The sequence below is a fragment of the Bos grunniens genome, chromosome 10 (assembly GCF_055505025.1).
Source record: "Bos grunniens cultivar Pamir isolate PY7600 chromosome 10, Bosgru_T2T1.0, whole genome shotgun sequence".
Classification (NCBI taxonomy): domain Eukaryota; kingdom Metazoa; phylum Chordata; class Mammalia; order Artiodactyla; family Bovidae; genus Bos; species Bos grunniens.
The window spans coordinates 21278934-21298228 of NC_141174.1; the positions used below are offsets into that span (position 1 = coordinate 21278934).

The 19295-nt window shown below is 45.2% G+C and overlaps 1 protein-coding gene across 1 annotated transcript; it reads left to right on the forward strand.

The window, feature by feature from the left end:
* Nucleotides 1-790: 790 nt before the first annotated feature.
* On the forward strand, nucleotides 791-3305 carry LOC147364090 (disintegrin and metalloproteinase domain-containing protein 20-like). Its single transcript, XM_086319996.1, has one exon. The coding sequence runs from the start codon at nucleotides 940-942 to the stop codon at nucleotides 3163-3165; it is 2226 nt and encodes a 741-aa protein (XP_086176122.1). The 5' UTR covers nucleotides 791-939; the 3' UTR covers nucleotides 3166-3305.
* The last annotated feature ends 15990 nt before the right edge of the window (nucleotides 3306-19295 follow it).

Consider the following 19295-nt stretch of genomic DNA (forward strand, 5'->3'; position numbering starts at 1 on the left):
GCATGCTGCGATTCATGGGTTCGCAAAGAGCTGGACACGACTGAGCGACTGATCTGATCTGATTCCAGAATGTCGTACAAAGGGAGTCCTATGTAAAGCTTCTTTGCTCTGCTTTCTTTCTGTTCTCATATTATCTATGAGATACATCCACGATCGTACACATACCAGAAACTCGTTCAGATTTACTGAGGATTTTCCCACTGAACGAATAGCCCCGTGTGTCTGCCATTCATCTGTCCAGTACTGTTTGCTTGTTTCCAGTCTGTGGAATAAATTCAAGCATAATGCTGTTATGTATATAGAATCATTGTGGTAACTTCCTATGGCTAGAATCACCAAGACACAGGGCCGGCATAATTTTAACTTTATAAGGAACTATTATCCACCCTAACATTTCTACTCATGACACTATTGTTTTGTTCCACTCATCACCCCCAACACATCCCACGTTTGTAAAGTATGAAAGAATTTGATTCTCTCCTCAAAAGTCTGACTGAAAGAAGCTTCCACTCTCTTCTCCATTTCGTATTTTCATTACAAATTGAAGCCTTGTCTCATTTTGGTTTGAGGGCAAAAAGTCAATCACTGTCTCAAATTTGCACCAAACCCCCTGATCCTCCCCCTGTGACTTTTCCAAAGGACCATGGAACCACTCAGCCCAGATATGCACTCTGTTTTCCTCATTTCTGCCATGTTTTGTCTTCCCTAACACCCCTGTGTTAGGACCCCTAGGACCACTTGGCACAGCCCCTCCCCCTCATGAGGACACATTGTTATGTAAGAGCTTCCCCTCCCTCCCCCACCTCTGGGGCTGCCCAGCCTCCAGTCTGTCTCTGCTCTCCTCAGGACTAGCCTGCTGTCTAAAAGTTGCTGCTCCAGGGATAGTCTTGCCTGCCTCCCACCGCAGTGCATTTTCTTTGGTCACACACTTCCTCACTCATGGGGCGTGCCTGCACCCAGGCCCACCTGAGAGGTGATCTCTGGCTGCCTCTGCTCTGGCTATTCCTGTTTCCAACCTGCTATTCCCATGACCCCCCAGGATGGCGCTTCACTTCTTCTGAAATTGTGATTCCCAGGAAGGTGTCCCACAGAGTGAGTGGAATTGAGAGACAAGGCCAGCTCTCCTACAAGATTCGCTTCAGCGGCCAAAGACACGTGGTTCACTTGAGAGTCAAGAAGAACTTGCTGCCCAGACATTTTCCTGTTATCACCGATAACGACCAAGGTGCCATGCAGGAGAACTACCCTTATATCCCCCGAGACTGCTACTACTTTAGCTACATCGAAGGGGTTCCTGGGTCCATGGGCACCCTGGACACCTGCCATGGGGGTCTGCATGGCATGCTGCAGCTGGACGACTTCACTTACGAAATCAAACCACTGGAGGCTTCTTCCAAATTTGAGCATCTGATTTCTCAGCTTGTGACACAGAAAACAGCAGCAGAGGATGAGAAATGTGAGGCTGAAGAGAAAGATACAAATCAGGAGTATGAGGAGGCAATAATTTCTGAAATGCCTAGAGCAGGCCCTGTGTATCTGTGGTGGCCACACAGGAAAGCCTTAAAAGTTCACTACACAGTTTCTCACTCATTATATATTCAGGACATTAATATGACACATATAATAGAGAATATGGTGATTTTGAATAACATAATACATAGCATTTATTACCAGGGTCAACTTCAGGTTTTGATACGTGTTTTATGCATATGGGATGGCAAAGATAGGATGAATTTGCATAGATATGAAAATGTTAATACGGCAGTAACTCATTTTGGTTTATATAAATTATATGGATGGTATGAACAAATTCCTCATGATACTTCGTTGCTTGTAACAGGACATAAAATTGCTGGGGCCTCCTATGCTAGCAGCTTTGAAGGAGTATGCAATCCCAACTGGGGAGTATCATATGTATTTGCTCCAAGATACCACCTATTTTTAACTGCAATTATTGGAGCACATTCGATAGGTCATGTATTGGGTTGTCGTCATGATGTTCCAGGTTGTCAGTGTTTTCGGAGACAACACTGTCTCATGAATTCTAACCCTGGTCTTCTAGATATGATGAGCAATTGCACTTTTGAGAGAATTCACCGACGGTTACATATGTGGGATCCTTGTTTGAGTGTTCCATATGTACCATACGATAATTTTCCTTATATAGCAAGACGATGTGGTGACAAGAAGATAGATCCCAATGAAGAATGTGACTGTGGCACCTTAAAAGACTGTACTCAGGATCGATGTTGCAATTCCAATTGTGCCCTCAGCCTTGGTAGTGATTGTGATTATGGAGGTTGTTGCAGAAACTGTAAATATGCTTATCCTGGATATATTTGCAGAGATACTCTTGGTATTTGTGATCTACCAGAATACTGTAACGGGAAGACACATGATTGTCCAGATGACACTTATATCCAGGATGGAACCCCGTGTTCACCATCAGCTGTTTGTGTGAGGGGAAATTGTAGTGATCGTGATTTACAGTGTCAAGCCCTCTTTGGCTATAACATAAGACAGGCTGCGTCATCATGCTACGAGGTATTAAATGTCAGGGGTGACCGATTTGGAAACTGTGGTGTGAAGTTGACTCGAGGAGGAGGAAAACCTGTTGCATGTGAACAGGATGATGTTCTGTGTGGAATGCTGCACTGCAGCGACGTGAAGGAAATTCCAGGTGGTGGGGAGCACACTACTTTTCATCAAATAATAGTACATGATGTTACACCGCAAACCTGCTTTGGGTATGATGCCCACTTCGGGACAGATGTGCCAGAAATGGGGCTTGTAGTGGATGGTGCAACATGTGGCCCAGGAGCGTACTGTAAGGACCAAAACTGTACTTTTTTTCAAGACCTGGGTTTTGACTGCGATGTCAAGAAATGCAATTACAGAGGGGTGTGCAACAACCGGAAACATTGTCACTGTCAGCAAGGTTGGAAACCACCAAATTGTACTGAGAGAGGACCAGGTGGCAGCGTAGATAGTGGCCCTCCACCTGACAGAGAACTAGGCATTCGAGCCAGTCTAAGGCTGAGTCTAAACAGAGCATTAGCTCTGCTGCTTCTTCGCCTTTGCCTTCTTTTCTTTGCAGCATTTATAGGCGCCACTTACTATGTAAAAGATATCCTTGAAGAGGAAGATGAAAATGTTGAGAATTAATCCCTTGAATCCAAGTAAATAAAACTGGAGTTCACAAAATGGAGAAAATCACATTGGCACTTACTGGGAGAAATGATCAATAATCACACTGCTAATTCCCAAATTGTTGTCTTCAACTAAAATGACTTGGCAATTTAAAAGGAGTCTGTGTGGTTAAATGCATTTAATATTTTATATCTGGTCTTAGTCTTATTACTCCTCTCAATGATAATGGGAACTGTTAGATTCCAACCAACAAGAGGACCTGTACTTATTTATGTTGTGGTTACTAATGTTTCATGGATGTGCCTGTAGCACACCTTGTTAGAACTGGTATGCACGTGTTTAGTAGTTTATTAGCGTTTTGCTTAGTTGATTATGTACTAGGTTTTTGTTACCAGTTCATGCTTTTGCTAGCGTTAAATAAACCTAACTTGACGATAGCATAAAAGATACCTTAACTGATGCTGTAGGAAGATAAAAAATTCCGTGTTACAGGCATGTGAATATCAACAGCAGTTCAATACTCTGCTACGTATGATCTTGCTCAAAGTCATAGGCTTTAAGAGGATCAAGGTTATATATGACATTTTACACTGAAAGATGAAATGTACCTTTCTGGAGTTTTGTGATGGTCCAAAGAAGGGACCTAAGAGGGGCCTGGAACATGTTATGCACTTAATACATGCTGTGCCTATCATTCTCATTGTTCTCTTGGGTTGTGCTAAAACAGAAGCATTCAAAGTACAAGGACTTTGGCATGTGCTATCTTTAATTTAAAACCAATACACAAGGAGCCATTGATCACTGCTCTGTCACTACTGTGGCCCCCAGGTATTAATGTCGTAGCATCTCATACTAAAATCATAGGAATTGCCTAAGCACAACCTGTTTATAAAGTACAGGTGTAACTGAGTGCCTTTTGTATGTACAGATACAAAATTTACACAAAACGAGACAGGAAGCAATTGCTCATAAGAGATTCTTAGAAGCGGGTCTCATAAGTGATATATGTTATATTCATGGTATTTAAATGTCTCAGTCCTCGGGGCAAATCCGTTTCTATAAATATAAAGTTCAGATGAGGGTAACTACCTAAGGGAAGAGGATGGATGTAGCAGTAGAGAATCAACAAGATAGTCACCCTGTGACATTTTCATTTGTCCAAATTTTTCTCCTTGTTTTCTTTTTATTGAAGGATAACTTTTTCATGCTGTGTTGATTACTGCTCTATGTGGAACGCGATAGGTTCCACAGGCGTGGAGCCCTGCGCCATGGGCATCGGGACGTGACCGAGCCACATAGCAAGCTTTGCGAGAGCTCCCCTGATGTAAACCGGCCAGCTCCCTAACCCCAGAATACACAAAAATACCCATCCTAAGCAATTATCTAATGCTACCCTTCTGGCAGGAATTTTCCGTGTCTTGAGACTATAACAATTGGCTACTAACCCACGAAAAGCGTTAACTTTCCCTGGTCTGTCAGGAGGTCACCCCGTGTGCTTGCAGCACCCTCATTTTCTCTGCTCTTTTTCTTAATGAACTCATTCCTTTCTAAAATACTCTGTATTTGGAAATTCTTTTCCAACCCAGGCACAGATCACAACATTGAGTGGCCCATATGGGGATTCTCAGGGGGGTTTTCCCCTGCTCTCCTTTCTTCTCTCATTTCTTTTTCTTCAAACCCCTTGTGAACAGGCCAGTGTCTGTGGAAGCAATTGAGGAACTCTGGCCAGGGGTACTCTCTGGCATGTTCCAAAGGCCCCAAAGTCCACTATGCCCCAGTAACTGCCACCCAAAAGGGTGAGGGCCCTCCTTTCCTCCTTTCCCCATTCTCCCCTAAGCTGAGGACCAGGCCAATTAAAATTGCAAGCACAGGTCAGGCACTTAAAAGCCATTAGTGCACCTGCCACTGAATACTCCCATGACAGGATAGGGGGTCACAGAATGGACAAGGCTACTAGGACATCTGCCCCCACCAAGACAGTTTCTGTGCAATGTCAGGCACACATGGGTTCAAGCAAAGCACTGAGCCCATTCACCCCTGACTGCTGCCTTCCCGGCAGAGCCACAAAGCAGATCCCTCAGCCTGTCTTCCCTGTTACTTTCACTTTTCCTCCCTTGGTCTGGATTGATTCACAGGAGTCTGGGAGTTGCCTCTGAGTCATTCTAAAAAGTGCCTCCATGTTTCAGGGAATTGCCAAAGGGTGAGTCCCCAGGTTGGTTCCGGTAGTCCCTTTCTCTCCTATCTTTTCCTGCCCGAGTCGCATGGTGTCTAGCCTCACACTTTGTGCCCTAGCTGCATGCTCAGGCGCTACCTCTCACTGTCTGACCCGATTGTTGGGGTGATCGACCATTTGTGCCATTAGTCACATGGTGTCTCAGTTTCAGGGAGGGCTCCCTGGGACAAAAGGGATTCCTTTCTATGGCTGGTGACTCTCAGCACCCCCATTCTATGGCATATAGGCTAAGAATGGGTTTTGGAGAGGGAGGGAGAGTCCCTCAGACTCACCTCTCAGCTACATTCTAGGGAACTGGAAAAAAATTTGATGCTGAAAACCTCAAAAAGAAAAGGCTCATTTTCTTTTCCTAGCTCCAACACAAATTGAGGGACCAGAGAAAAATGGCCTCTTAATGGCACACTAAACTCCTTCATGGCGGGAAGTCAGAATCCAAATCTGAAAGACTCATGTTGTATGTGTCTTTCTGTGGCTGCCTTATCTCCCCATCCCCTACTCTGTCTGTAATCAGAAGCCTGAAAGAACTCTCTGAACGTTCTAAAAAAGTCTCCTTCTAACTTCTCCTACCTCTCAGGGCGTGTGGTGAGGAAGGAAGGGAAACCAAGCTTCCCCCACTCCTGCAAGTTTTCTTACTCCTTCCGATTCTTCTGATCAAACAAAGACCCCACCTCCCCAGAAGGTCAACCTCTCCGGGGACAACATTTTATCAGTCAGTCTGCACCTGTCATCAGAACCAATCTGAGCACTTTCTGATTTAAATTTTAGCTATGAGGCTATGACGCAGAAAGACTGGTCATGATATTCTTCAGACTCTGGAGAAAACTGGTCAAAATGAAACCTTTTTGAAATTACAAAACCGGTTCTTTTTGCATGTGCAATTGGAGAAGGCTAGCTTGTTACAATACTTCTTTCAGACTCCTGACCTTGAGAAACATGCCTAGGAAAAAACCTGAAGTTAACTGTTATCACATCCTTGACATACACGGCCCACACTGCCTGAGACTTCAGTCTTGGACAAATTAGTAGAACTTCAAGCCAAGGAAGAAAATACAAGGGCAAAGAGACATTTTAAATCTCAAGTGGAAAACTATGAGCTCTCTTTCCGTGTGGAGTAATCTATGTCTCAGTGTGCGTCTTTGTCTTTGAATCCTATTGCTGAGGTTATTTTGTAAATGAGTTCTAATTTAACGGGCCTAAAGAAAAGTGCTTACAAATCAAACAATTCTAAATACAGAGAAATTAAGCTGAATGAATTTTAGGTTCACATGAACTGGGAAATATTCAATATTAAATTAATACCTGGTATTAATGTTTGCTAATCTAATTAATATGGACAGGTCTTAAGAATCATCAACAATAAGTATAACATTCTTCTTACATCTATTGCAAATTTGTCAACAGGGAAAGTTACTTTACGTGAAGAAACTTTTAAGGAAAGAAAATGAAAAGAAAATGAAGAGCTCTGGGTGATTTCTGTTTACCAACCTACAGAGTGCTAATATAAAGAACAGTTCATGGTTGTTTAAGAAAAAAGTAGGGTGCATGGTAAAGTTTTCTTAAGATGTTGACTGCCTTTGAAATCTTTTGTTACTTTGACTAAGTGAATAACTACTGTACCACAGTGAATATAACCTGGTATCAGACTGGAATTTGGTTTTCTCTCTCCTAAGAGAACAAAGCTTTCTTGGAATGTGGCTTTTGATAACAGACTATGTGAATTTCCTTACCTTTAAGTGATTTATATTTGTTTTTAAAATCTTTTGTTACTTTGGTAAAGTAAATAAGCATTATTTCACAATGGTCTGTGAAGACTATGGCACATGTGGATAAAGTTCATTCTGCTTCTACAAAAATTAAGACTTTGGCCGTATTGATGTCTTTAAAACATGGCAACAGTCTACTCCTAAGTCAGGAAATTTAAAATGGGTAAATCAAAGAGTCGGGGCCATGGGAAATCTAAGACAGCTGCTCGGCTTTTCCCCGCTCCCTGACGAACCTCATTGTTGTTGTTGTTGTTGTTTTTTCTTTTTTTTGCCTGCACAGGGTTAATGCCCTCACGGTGCAGAAAAAACGGTTAACAATGTGTCTTCCACTTGGGATATGCTTTCTATAATCGCCAGTGAGCAAGGCCCCTACTTCTCTGGACCATCACACAAGCCTTAACAAAAACTTTACAAACTTCTTTAAACTCTCATCCTCAATTATCAGGCAAGGGCAACAGCTGCTGCTGCTGCTGCTGCTAAGTCGCTTCAGTCGTGTCCGACTCTGTGGGACCCCATAGACAGAACAAAGATTAATTACAGAGGATTAAATGAACTGCTAAATATGGTTGCAACTTTCATGACTTTTTGTCTGACATTTTACTGGCTTCTAATCTTTGTGGGGTTTTTTTTGGTTTTGTTTTTGTTTTTTTTTTCCAGATATAAAGAAGCTCTTATCCTCAAGTTACTTATGGTTTAAAACAATTTGGCATTTTACACCTGTGGGTAAAATTAAAACATTTTCCTTTACTCTCTGCCTTGTCCCTCCAGAAACTAGAGACACTTGGGTTCTGAAAAACCTCATCAAATAAATAAAAAGACTGTCTCCTAAAAAATACAGATATCTCAAAATATTTGGGGGACCGATACAAGAGGAAAATCTGATGGCAGGCCTTTGGCATGACCTTCTTGGCATTGAGAGGCCTTTGGGAATTTAGTCTGAGACTCCTGAAAAATTATGCCAGAGTCAATACAAAAAAAGCCTATATGGTCAGTGGACCAAATTTATTTTTAGAACAAACTAGTCGGCTATGTTTAATAAAAGAGAATAATTTTAGAAAAAATTATGTTTCACTAAATATTAAATTCTAGTTTTATTAATTAAGGTCTGTGCTACTAAGACTCACTTCCCAGGCAGTCCTTTGCTGTTATGTTATACTGTTAACAAGATTTAACTACATTATTAAAGGGATACTCTAAGTCGTGGTTTTTTTTTTTTTTCCCCCCTAATGCCTAACCTCATCATCAACCTTCGGGTAAAAGCAGATGCTTCACGATTTACAACCAGGAGATTAACACCAGGCTATAGTGACTTAAGCCGAAGAATTGATGCTTTTGAACTGTGGTATGGAGAAGACTCTTGAGAGTCCTTTGGACTGCAAAGAGATCCAAGCAGTCAATTCTAAAGGAGATTAGCCCTGGGTGTTCTTTGGAAGGACTGATGCTAAAGCCGAAACTCCAATACTTTGGCCACCTCATGCGAAGAGTTGACTCATTGGCAAAGACTCTGATATTGGGAGGGATTTGGGGCAGGAGGAAAAGGGGACAACAGACGATGAGATGGCTGGATGGCATCACCGACTCGATGGACATGGGTTTGAGTGAACTCTGGGAGATGGTGATGGACAGGGAGGTCTGGCATGCTGCGATTCATGGGGTCGCAAGAGTCGGACACAACTGAGCGACTGAACTGAACTGAACTGAATAGTTACTTAACAGACTAAGTTAGATGACCTAGGGTATCCTGGACTATACCTAATAAAATTCTTAAATTCTTGCTTCTGACACTACTACTGCTAGCTCCTTTCTTTTCACTGCCTGTTTTACAAAATTGTTGCTTGCACTACCAAGTGTGTGTGACTGAGCCTCTGATAAAACGATGATGTATATATATATATAGTTCGATATGAAATCAATAGCCTCCCTGGTGGCTCAGTGGTAAAGAATCTGCCTGCCAGTGCAAGAGACGAGGGTTCGATTCTCGGTTGGGAAGTTCCCTGAGAAGGAAATATCAATCCATTCCAGTATTCCCACCTGGGAAATGCCATAGACAGAGGAGCCTCTGCTGGGCTACAGTCTATAGGGTCACAAAAGAGTGGGCACAACACAGGGATTAAACAACACACATGAGATCGCTGATTGTAATAATGTGAGTGTAGACATGGGAAGAAGCAACAGAGGGAATATTTTCCTGGACCATAAGAGATTACTAGTAAGACAGGTATGGTCCAGAACTTTTGCTACTTTCATGGCCTAATCCAGTAACAGCACACTGACTTGCCTATCAGCTGAATCTTTGCCAAACCAGCAAATGAGCATTCCTAGCACCATAGGACAAATGGTCATAAAATGCTCCCAACCATGGTCAAATTTTTGGCCATGAAGGGGTCCTGCCAACTGGAATCTGGCACGTGCTGGCTGCCTCTAAAAAACTTAAATCATAGCCACTGCAGCTGCTAACCTTCAGCACCTCCTGAAAGGAGCTCAAAGTGGAAATCAGAAATAAGGCAGTGTGCTCTGGGGAAAACAAAAACAAAAACAAAAACGGGCTAGCAGGCCTTCAGATGATTAGACATTTTCAGGTAAAGATTTTCATGCATGTAACCCAGGGAACATTTTCCTTTCCACTGTGGGGGCAGGCGCATGTATGCTGAGCTCACACACATGCAAAAGAGGCCTTGAGATGGGGGTAAGCTGGCTCCATATGAGTCGGCGTGGAGTGTAATTGGGGGGTGGTGTTACTGGCTACTGGGACTCCCAGCCGACCTCCACATGGATCAGAGGGTCCCAATTTGCCCCTGTGGATGCTGGAAACAGCATAGACTTTTAAAAAGTGGGTTTTTTTGTTTTTTTTTTTTTTTGTCCCCAGACCAGTAATTGTGCAAAAAGAGAGGGGTGACTGGAGATGTTTAGTGAGACCCATCCTGTAGAAATGAAAGTACTGTCGGTATCTATGATTAAAGAGGGGTTTGTCTGGCATCTGTATTTTGAAAACCAAAAAGCTGAGATATTTCAGAGGGCTAGTTTTTTTGTGTTTAACTGCTGCTTGGATAGTTTGGTTGGTGCTGTTCCAATGTTGTTTACTCCCTGGGGGAAAAGTCAGGATGAAAGTATGGTTGCACGGTGTGGAGATGTTACCAACAGAATACCCCCACGGGTGACCGCCCTGAAAACAGAGGGGGTATATGGGAGCCTCGGTTAGGTTCGTTAGGATGCTTCCGGGTTGTGGGGTTGACAGAATGACAGGAATAAAATTTAGGCATTCTCGTAGGACCTGAAGAAAGATAGACTCCACATGATCTAACTTAAAGCTTGTGGTCCTAGGATCAAATTATGCATCTGGGTAAGATGAGACACTAGACTGAGTTTCTACTGGCCAGAGTAATACTGTCTGAAGGCTAGTTCCAGAGATGCATAGCCAGTAGAAGGATGGGTTGTGGGCAGTAGCTAAGGTCTATAAATACTCCTCTGGGTCTAAGGAATGTTGGGAGGGTTTAGCTTGTGTGATGGAACAGAGGAAGGGTAAGGTGAGAGTGAGAGTGAGTTTGTTGTTGTTCAGCCGCTCAGTCGTGTCCAACTCTTTGGGACCCCATGGACTGCAGCACACCAGGCTTCCCTGTCCTTCACTATCTCCCAGAGTTTGCTCAAACTCATCTCACATCCATTGAGTCAACAATGCCATCCAACCGTCTCATCTCATCCTCTGTCACCCCTTTCTCCTCCTACCCTCAATCTTCCCCAGTATCAGGGTCTTTTCCAGCGAGTCGGCTCTTCATGTCAGGTGGCCAAAGTACTGGAGCTTCAGCTTCAGCATCCTTCCAGTGAATATTCAGGGTTGATTTCCTTTAGAACTGATTGGTCTGAACATGGGACTCTCAAGAGTCTTCTCCAGCACCACAGTTCAGAAGCATCAGGCGTTCGGCACTCAGCCTTCTTTATGTTTCATCTCTCACATCTGTACCTGACTAATGGAGTAACCATAGCTTTGACTATACAAACTTTTGTTGGCAAAGTGATGTCTCTGCTTTTTAATACACTGTCTAGGTTTGTCATAGCTTTTCTTCCAATAAGCAAGTGTCTTTTATTTCATGGCTTCAGTCACAGTCCTCAGTGATTCTGGAGCCCAAGGGTGAGTTTGAGGGGCATTTAGTCAAGAATGATGCCGGGTGTAGGCCTCAGAAAGACCAGACAACCAAGGTTAGGTACCACAGGTGTGAGACAGGATCATCCACAGGAGGGCACAAGATTGGAAGAAAGAAAGGACAATCACGATATCAGCAGCACAACATGGGCAGTTGATCATGTATTTATTTAAAGAGTTCGATTGTTACTTATCTTTGGTCCTTTTGAAGAGGAATTTAAGGTCTTCAAGTGGTTCAGAGGTGTAGGATGTTGGAGTGCCTGAGTCTTCAGAGGGCAGTTTCCAAGGCTCCCCCCTCAAAGTGGTGAATCCAGCTGGAGATTCCTGAAACCTTGATGGCTGTAGGTGAGGAAAGGAAGACTGGAAGAAGTCCCTTTCAAATAGGAACCAGCTGGGACTTGGGAGAACTGTCCTTCCAAGTTCTGTTAAGGACTCTATCCCCAAGTTGATATAGTATGGCTGAATGAGGGCTGGGAGGATTAGCTTCTGGGCCAAATTCCCTAATGGCCTGTTAGAACACTGAGAGTTTGGTTACATAATACTCTAGCCCTAGGGCTTCCCTGTCCATAAGGAGGTCTGATGTTAGAAAGAATGTATATGGACTCAATCCGAGGGATACTTTGGAGTTATTCTACTGCTAAGGAGGGCAATAGGTAACAGGGTTACCCAAACTTGTGAAGTTTCCCGGATTAGTTTTTCGAGAATGTTTTTGAGGAAATGATTGGCTCTTTCTCCCTTTCCTGAGGATTGAGGCCTCCAGGAGTAATGCAGAGCAAAACTTTTGTCAAGGGCTTTGGCAATGGGCTTCCCTGACAGCTCAGTTGGTAGAGAATCCACCTGCAATGCGGGAGACCTGGGTTCGATCCCTGGGTTGGGAAGATCCCCTGGAGAAGGGAAAGGCTACGCACTCCAGTATTCTTGCCTGGAGAATTCCATGGACTGTATAGTCCACGGGGTCGCAAAGAGTCATACATGACTGAGCAACTTTTCTGTCTGTACAGCAAATAAGAGCATTTCCTCACCCCATATACAAAAATAAACTCAAAATGGACTAAAGACCTATTAGGTAGGTAGAATAGGGGAAATGAGTCCAAAATGGCGGTGGCTAAAAGACAAAGAAGGGAAAAGCTTGTGAAAATAGAACAAAAGAAGGTCCGAGGACCAGAGTGAGGACGTCAGGTAAAACAAACAACACTCCAGGCTGGCCCAATTTACATGGGAAAGGCCCAGGGAGACATAAACATATAAAAAGAGGAGCCAAAGCTAGCTCGCTCTCTCTCCCGCGTGCTGGGGCGTTCTTCTCTTCCCGTCTTTGGATCGACGTGCCCTCACGCCTCGAAGATGGATTTTCCTGCTATCTTCTAAATAAAATACAGCTGTAACCCTGAGCTGTAGCACTGGTTTGTCTAAGAGCCATAACACGGTCGTTTCGCGACCTGAGACCTATAACACGGTCTATCCAAGACCGGAGAGCTGGGACCTTCCGAGGGGGCTTTCATGTCCGTCATTCCAATCTTTGTTGTGACGAGACAAAGAACCGAGGAACATACATGACCTCTATGGTGCCGTGACTCGGGTTTAACCTGGCTGAAACAAACTCCACGCGGAAGGGGCCAAGCACAGCAGGAGCCCAACTCAGCGACGCTCCCGCAGTAGAAGCCGAACGGGAAGAAAACCCAGCGCAGGGGAAGGCCCATTGTGCTGGAAACCAGGACAGTGAAAAACGAATTCAGCAGAAAGCTCACGCAGGCCAGTCTCAGATTCCAGAAGACCTCCGGTTAAGGTAGGAGGTCCTTGCTCCTATGGCTTGAGGGACATACCTAACGAAATCTTAATTCCTTTACAATCTCTCATTTCTTGTTTCCTCAAACCTCCCAAAAACAGGCAGGGGGCACAACTGAGGGACTCTGGAGAGGCTACTCCTCAGCATGTCCCAAAGGCGCTATCTGCTGAGCCCCAGTAGCTGTTACACAAGCCGATGGGGGTTCTTCTGTCCTTTCTCTTCTCTGTGCCAAGGATCAGACCAATAAAACTGTGAGCATCGGTCAGATATTTAGCAAAATTTCCGGCAGGCTATGAAGGGGATTCCCTGGCACGTTTTTCCTACTGCTTTTTCCTCCTGTCCTTCAGCCCTCTCCCAGGACTTGAGCCCAACCAAAACCCAGAATGGCTTCGGGTACCTAATAAAGCTCAGGCTCTGAGGTCTCATTGCAAAAATTCATTGAGAGTCAAAGCGATAAGTAAGAGGTAGACTTGTTAAGATTCAGAGAGAGGCGCCCACTCTACAGGGTACAGGCCAAGAAATGCGGCCTGGCTAGGCCGCATTTTGCGAGTGGGGTGAATTCATATGCTAATGAGTGAGAGGATCATCCCAGCCTTCGGGGAACCATCCACTCCTCCATCTTTTGACAGTGCCTTGGAGATGTCCTGCCCCCTCTGGGTGTGTCTGTTGGCTTATAGATTGGGGATTAAGGTTTACTTGAATTTGACTTGTCATCTTGGACCCAACTGATTTTAATTGGTTTACATTATACCCTTGTGCTATGTCATTCTTTCAAAGGTTGTGCTCTGCCCCCTTCCCTCCTGTTTCATGCTCTTTTCCTGAGCCCCATCCAGACCCACAAGGTTGCCTCTACAATCTTCTGGAGAGACAACCAGAAAATAGCTGGCCTTGGGAGGGAAATACTCTATAATGTCCAAGCCCCTAATCCTACCCAGTACTGGTCACATTGGAGATCTTGGGGATGCCCAACTCCAGTCCGGGGGTCCCAGGAGGTCATCACACCTTGACCTGCCTAGGGATCTGGTCCTCAAAAAGTTGTCACGCCTCAACCTGCTCGGCGATCCGCCAGTCCCAGGGGTCCCAGAAGGTCGTCACGCCTCGACTTGCCCAGGGACCCAATTCTCGGGAGGCTGTCATGCCTCCACCTGCCCGGGGATTCGATCTCTAGAAGGCTGTCATGCCTCAGCCTGCCTGGGGATCTGCACCCCGACCCAGGGACACCTGGCTCTCAGGCTGCAACAGTACTAGGTAGGATGAGCTTACATCACATCTATTCCCGTCCATGGTGGGCAAACTAGCAATGAGTTACAAACCCCTTAATTTTACCCAGCACTGGTCATGCTGGAGACCTTGGGGATGCTCAAACTCCAGTCCGGGGGTCCCAGGAGGTCGTCATGCCTCGACCTGTCCAGGGACCCAATTCTCGGGAGGTCGTCACGCCTCGACCTGCCCGGGGATTCGACCTCTAGGAGGCTGTCACACCTCAGCCTGCCTGGGGATCTGCATCCCGACCCGGGGACGCCTGGCTCTCAGGCTGCAACAGTTCTGGGTAGGATAAGCTTCAGACTCACCCCTAAGGAAGTCCACCCATGAAAAATCAAAGGAGGTCTTTTCCTTTTCTCCTGTCATTACTGTCTTTCAGATGGGAAATAACCAATCCACTTCCCGGCAGACGCCCTTGAGATGCATCCTTGATAACTGGAAGCTGTTCAACCCTCTAGCTCTAAAAAGTCGCTTGAAATTCTTTTGTGCCACTGCGTGGCCACAGTATCCACTGGGGGATGAGGAACACTGGCCTGAGGATGGGACTTTAAATTACAATACCATCTTGCAATTAGAATTATTCTGCAAAAGACAAGGGAATTTGGACAGAGATCCCCTATGTCCAAATTTTATTCCGACTAAGAGATATGAAGGAACTCTGTCTTAAGTATGGGATTGTTGTACGCCCTCAAAGTGAGCCCACTAGGCAAATGGTGTTAGGCACAGGCAACCAAGAATAGGAACCCCCCCCCCCCAACCACCCCGTGAAGGCTCACCTCCCACAGCTCCCGAGTTGCCTGGTGCTCCTTCCTTGTATCCAAACGTGCCCCCATATCTGGGAGCACCCCCTCCACAAAAGCCAGCTCGAGTATGTCCCTTGGTTGAAACTGGAGGAGAATTCGGACCAACCCGGGTCCATAAACCCTTCTCCCTCTTAGAACTAAGACAGATCAAACAAGACCTGGGAAGCTATACAGATGACCCAGGCAAATATATAGATATATTCCAACATATTACCTTGGCCTTTGACTTGACGTGGAAAGACATCATGGTAAGATTTAGTCAAATATTATCTGGCCCTGAACATACTAGGGTCTTAAAGGAAGCCTGGAGGTATGCAACAGGGCTTCACATGTCTGGTGATAGACACCCAGTAGGGGAAACTGCAGTCCCCTCCTCCGATCCTAATTGGAATTATAATGACCCTGAGCACATCTGGGAAAGGGATCATTTTCTAATCTGTGTGAAGGCAGGACTGAAAGCAGCCCAATAAAAAGTAATTAGCTATGCCTGGGTCTCAGCAATAACTCGGGAGCCCAATGAGAACCCCATTGCCTTTCGGGAAAGGCTAAAAGAGCACTCCAAAAGTTTACCAATCTGGACTTAGACTCTTACGAGGCGTAGGTGATTTTAAAGGACAGATTCCTGTCCCAATGTGCATCAGATATCAGAATTAAGTTACAACAGCTACAACAGCAGGACTCTGCTGCCTATTTAGATGAGATGGTCCAGACAGCCACCAATACCTTTTATAACAGAGAACAGGAGAAAGAGGCCAAGGCCTAGGAGAGGGAGAGAAAGAAAGAGACAAGGCATGCCCAGATGCTGGCCGCCTTCCAGGGAAGCCCTATGGCAAACCCCGAGTCCTTGAAGGACAAGGCACTAGGCAAATGCTTAATCTGTAGACAGGCAGGGCATTGGGCCAAAGAGTGTCCAAACTGTAACAAGTCTCCTAGAATGGCTTGCCACAAATGCCATCAAATGGGACATTGGGTGAAACTCTGCCCTTGGGACCCAAGAGCCTCAAGGTCAAGCGCCAAGCCTACCCTCACAATGGTTCAAGAGGACTGAAGCGGTCCGCTCCAGCCACCCCGCCTGTCACAGATAACCATCACAGGGCTGGAGCCAAGGGTGCAACTTGATGTGGCAGGCAGGTCCAAGAATTTCTCGGTTGACACAGGGGCTACCTACTCTGTCTTGATCTCCTACTCCGGAGCCTTCTCCTCCCAAACCTGTACCATTTTGGGTGCCACAGGAAAAACAACTACTAACAGATTCACCCGAGCACTTCTTTGTTGCTGGGATGGACACATATTTTCCCACCAGTTTCTGGTGGTCCCTGAGTGTCCTACTCCTTAAGAAAGGCAATGCCAAAGAATGCTCAAACTACCGCACAACTCCACTCATCTCACACCCTAGTAAAGTAATGCTCAAAATTCTCCAAGCCAGGCTTCAGCAATATGTGAACCGTGAACTTCCTGATGTTCAAGCTGGTTTTAGAAAAGGCAGAGGAACCAGAGATCAAATTGCCAACATCCGCTGGATCATCGAAAAAGCAAGAGAGTTCCAGAAAAACATCTATTTCTGCTTTATTGACTATGCCAAAGCCTTTGACTGTGTGGATCACAATAAACTGTGGAAAATTCTGAAAGAGATGGGAATACCAGACCACCTGACCTGCCTCTTGAGAAATCTGTATGCAGGTCAGGAAGCAACAGTTAGAACTGGACATGGGACAACAGACTGGTTCCAAATAGGAAAAGGAATACGTCAAGGCTGTATATTGTCACCCTGTTTATTTAACTTATATGCAGAGTACATCATGAGAAATGCTGGACTGGAAAAAAAAAAGCTAGAATCAAGATTGCCAGGAGAAATATCAATAATCTCAGATAGTCAGATGACACCACCCTTATGGCAGAAAGTGAAGAGGAACTCAAAAGCCTCTTGATGAAAGTGAAAGTGGAGAGTGAAAAAGTTGGCTTAAAGCTCAACATTCAGAAAACGAAGATCATGGCATCCGGTCCCACCACTTCATGGGAAATAGATGGGAAAACAGTGGAAACAGTGTCAGACTTTATTTTTCTGGGTTCCAAAATCACTGCAGATGGTGACTGCAGCCATGAAATTAAAAGATGCTTACTCCTTGGAAGGAAAGTTATGACCAACCTAGATAGCATATTCAAAAGCAGAGACATTACTTTGCCAACAAAGGTTCGTCTAGTCAAGGCTATGGTTTTTCTTGTGGTCATGTATGGATGTGAGAGTTGGACTGTGAAGAAGGTTGAGCGCCGAAGAATTGATGCCTTTGAACTGTGGTGTTGGAGAAGACTCTTGAGAGTCCCTTGGACTGCAAGGAGATCCAACCAGTCCATTCTGAAGGAGATCAGCCCTGGGATTTCTTTGGAAGGAATGATGCTAAAGCTGAAACTCCAGTACGTTGGCCACCTCATGCGAAGAGCTGACTCATTGGAAAAGACTCTGATGCTGGGAGGGATTGGGGGCAGGAGGAGAAGGGGATGACAGAGGATGAGATGGCTGGATGGCATCACTGACTCAATGGACGTGAGTCTCAGTGAACTCCAGGAGTTGTTGACGGATCTGGTGTGCTGTGATTCATGGTGTCGTAAAGAGTCAGACATGACTGAGCAACTGATTTGATCTGATACTCACTAAACTGGGGACCACCCTTGTGATGGGAAGTTTTTCAGCCCCTAGAGCTCTACAGCTCCTGGTTACTACTGAAGAACCCATTACACCTTCAATAGAGAGGGACCAAAAACTATGGGAAGACTAAATTAACCCCCAGGTGTGGGACCAGGGGATTCCTGGATGAGCCCACCAAGTTGAACCCGTCATCATTGTCCTCCGAGATCCCACTCGGTTTCCTAACTGGAAACAATATCCTCTCAAAAGAGAGGCTGGGGAGGGACTACAGCCTTTAATAAACAAATTCCTTGCTTGTGGGCTATTGGTCCCCACCAGTTCGCCATGTAACACCCCAATCCTCTCAGTAAAGAAAAAAGACAGAACCTGGCGAATGGTTCAAGATCTCCAGATCATAAATGAAGCTGTAGTCCCCCTCCATCCCACAGTACCCAATCCCTATGTAATCTTGGGAGAAATCCCAATCCAGTGCCAAGTGGTTTACAGTTTTGGATCTCAAAGATGCATTTTTTTGCATACCACTGGCTAAAGAATCCCAATACCTTTTTGCCTTTGAGTGGGAGGCCCCAGGAGAAAAACACCAACAGATGACTTGGACAGTATTACCTCAGGGGTTCAGAGATAGCCCCCACCTGTTTGGACAGGCCCTTAGCCGGGATCTCCTAGATCTGGACCTGGGACCTAATCGGAAAATATTACAATACGTAGATGACCTACTAATCTGCTCTCCAGATGAGAAAAGTGCCCAACAACATACAATTCAGGTTCTAAACTTCTTGGCAGAAAGGGGATATAAAGTCTCCCGTGCTAAGGCACAGATGGTCGAGACAAAGGTCACTTACCTGGGAGTTCAGATTACACACGGGCCCAGGAGGCTGTCCTCTGATCGGGTACAAGGAATCCTCCAGTTGTCCTCCCCCATGACTCAAAAACAATTGCGAGCTTTCCAGGGGCTAACTGGGTATTGTAGAATCTGGATACCCAACTATGGTCTAATTGCCCAGCCCTTATATGAAAGCTTAAAGGGACGAGATGATTCAATCCCACTGATGTGGGTAACTCCTCATAAGAAGGCAGAGGCTACACTAAAACAGGCCTTAACTCAGGCACCTGCCTTGAGGTTGCCAGACCCAAAAAAAGCATTCCAACTTTATGTCCATGAAAGAAAGGAAATAGCCTTGGGAGTGTTAACTCAGAGGTTGGGATCTGAGCCCCAGCCTGTAGCTTACTTATCCAAGAGGCTCGGTCCAACCACCCGAGGCTGGCCCCGCTGCCTTTGAAATCTTGCAGCTATTGCAATCATGATAGAAGATGCTTTAAAACTCTCCTTTGGGGGCAAACTATTTTTATCAGCCACCAAGTAAAACAACTCCTAAACGGGAGAGGCCATTTATGGATGTCTGATCAAAGAATCCTCAGATATCAAGTAATGCTGATGGAAAATCCAGGCCTCGCTATATGCCCTTGTGAGGTTCTTAACCCAGCCACCCTCCTGCCTATCCCCGAGGGCTCTCTCCC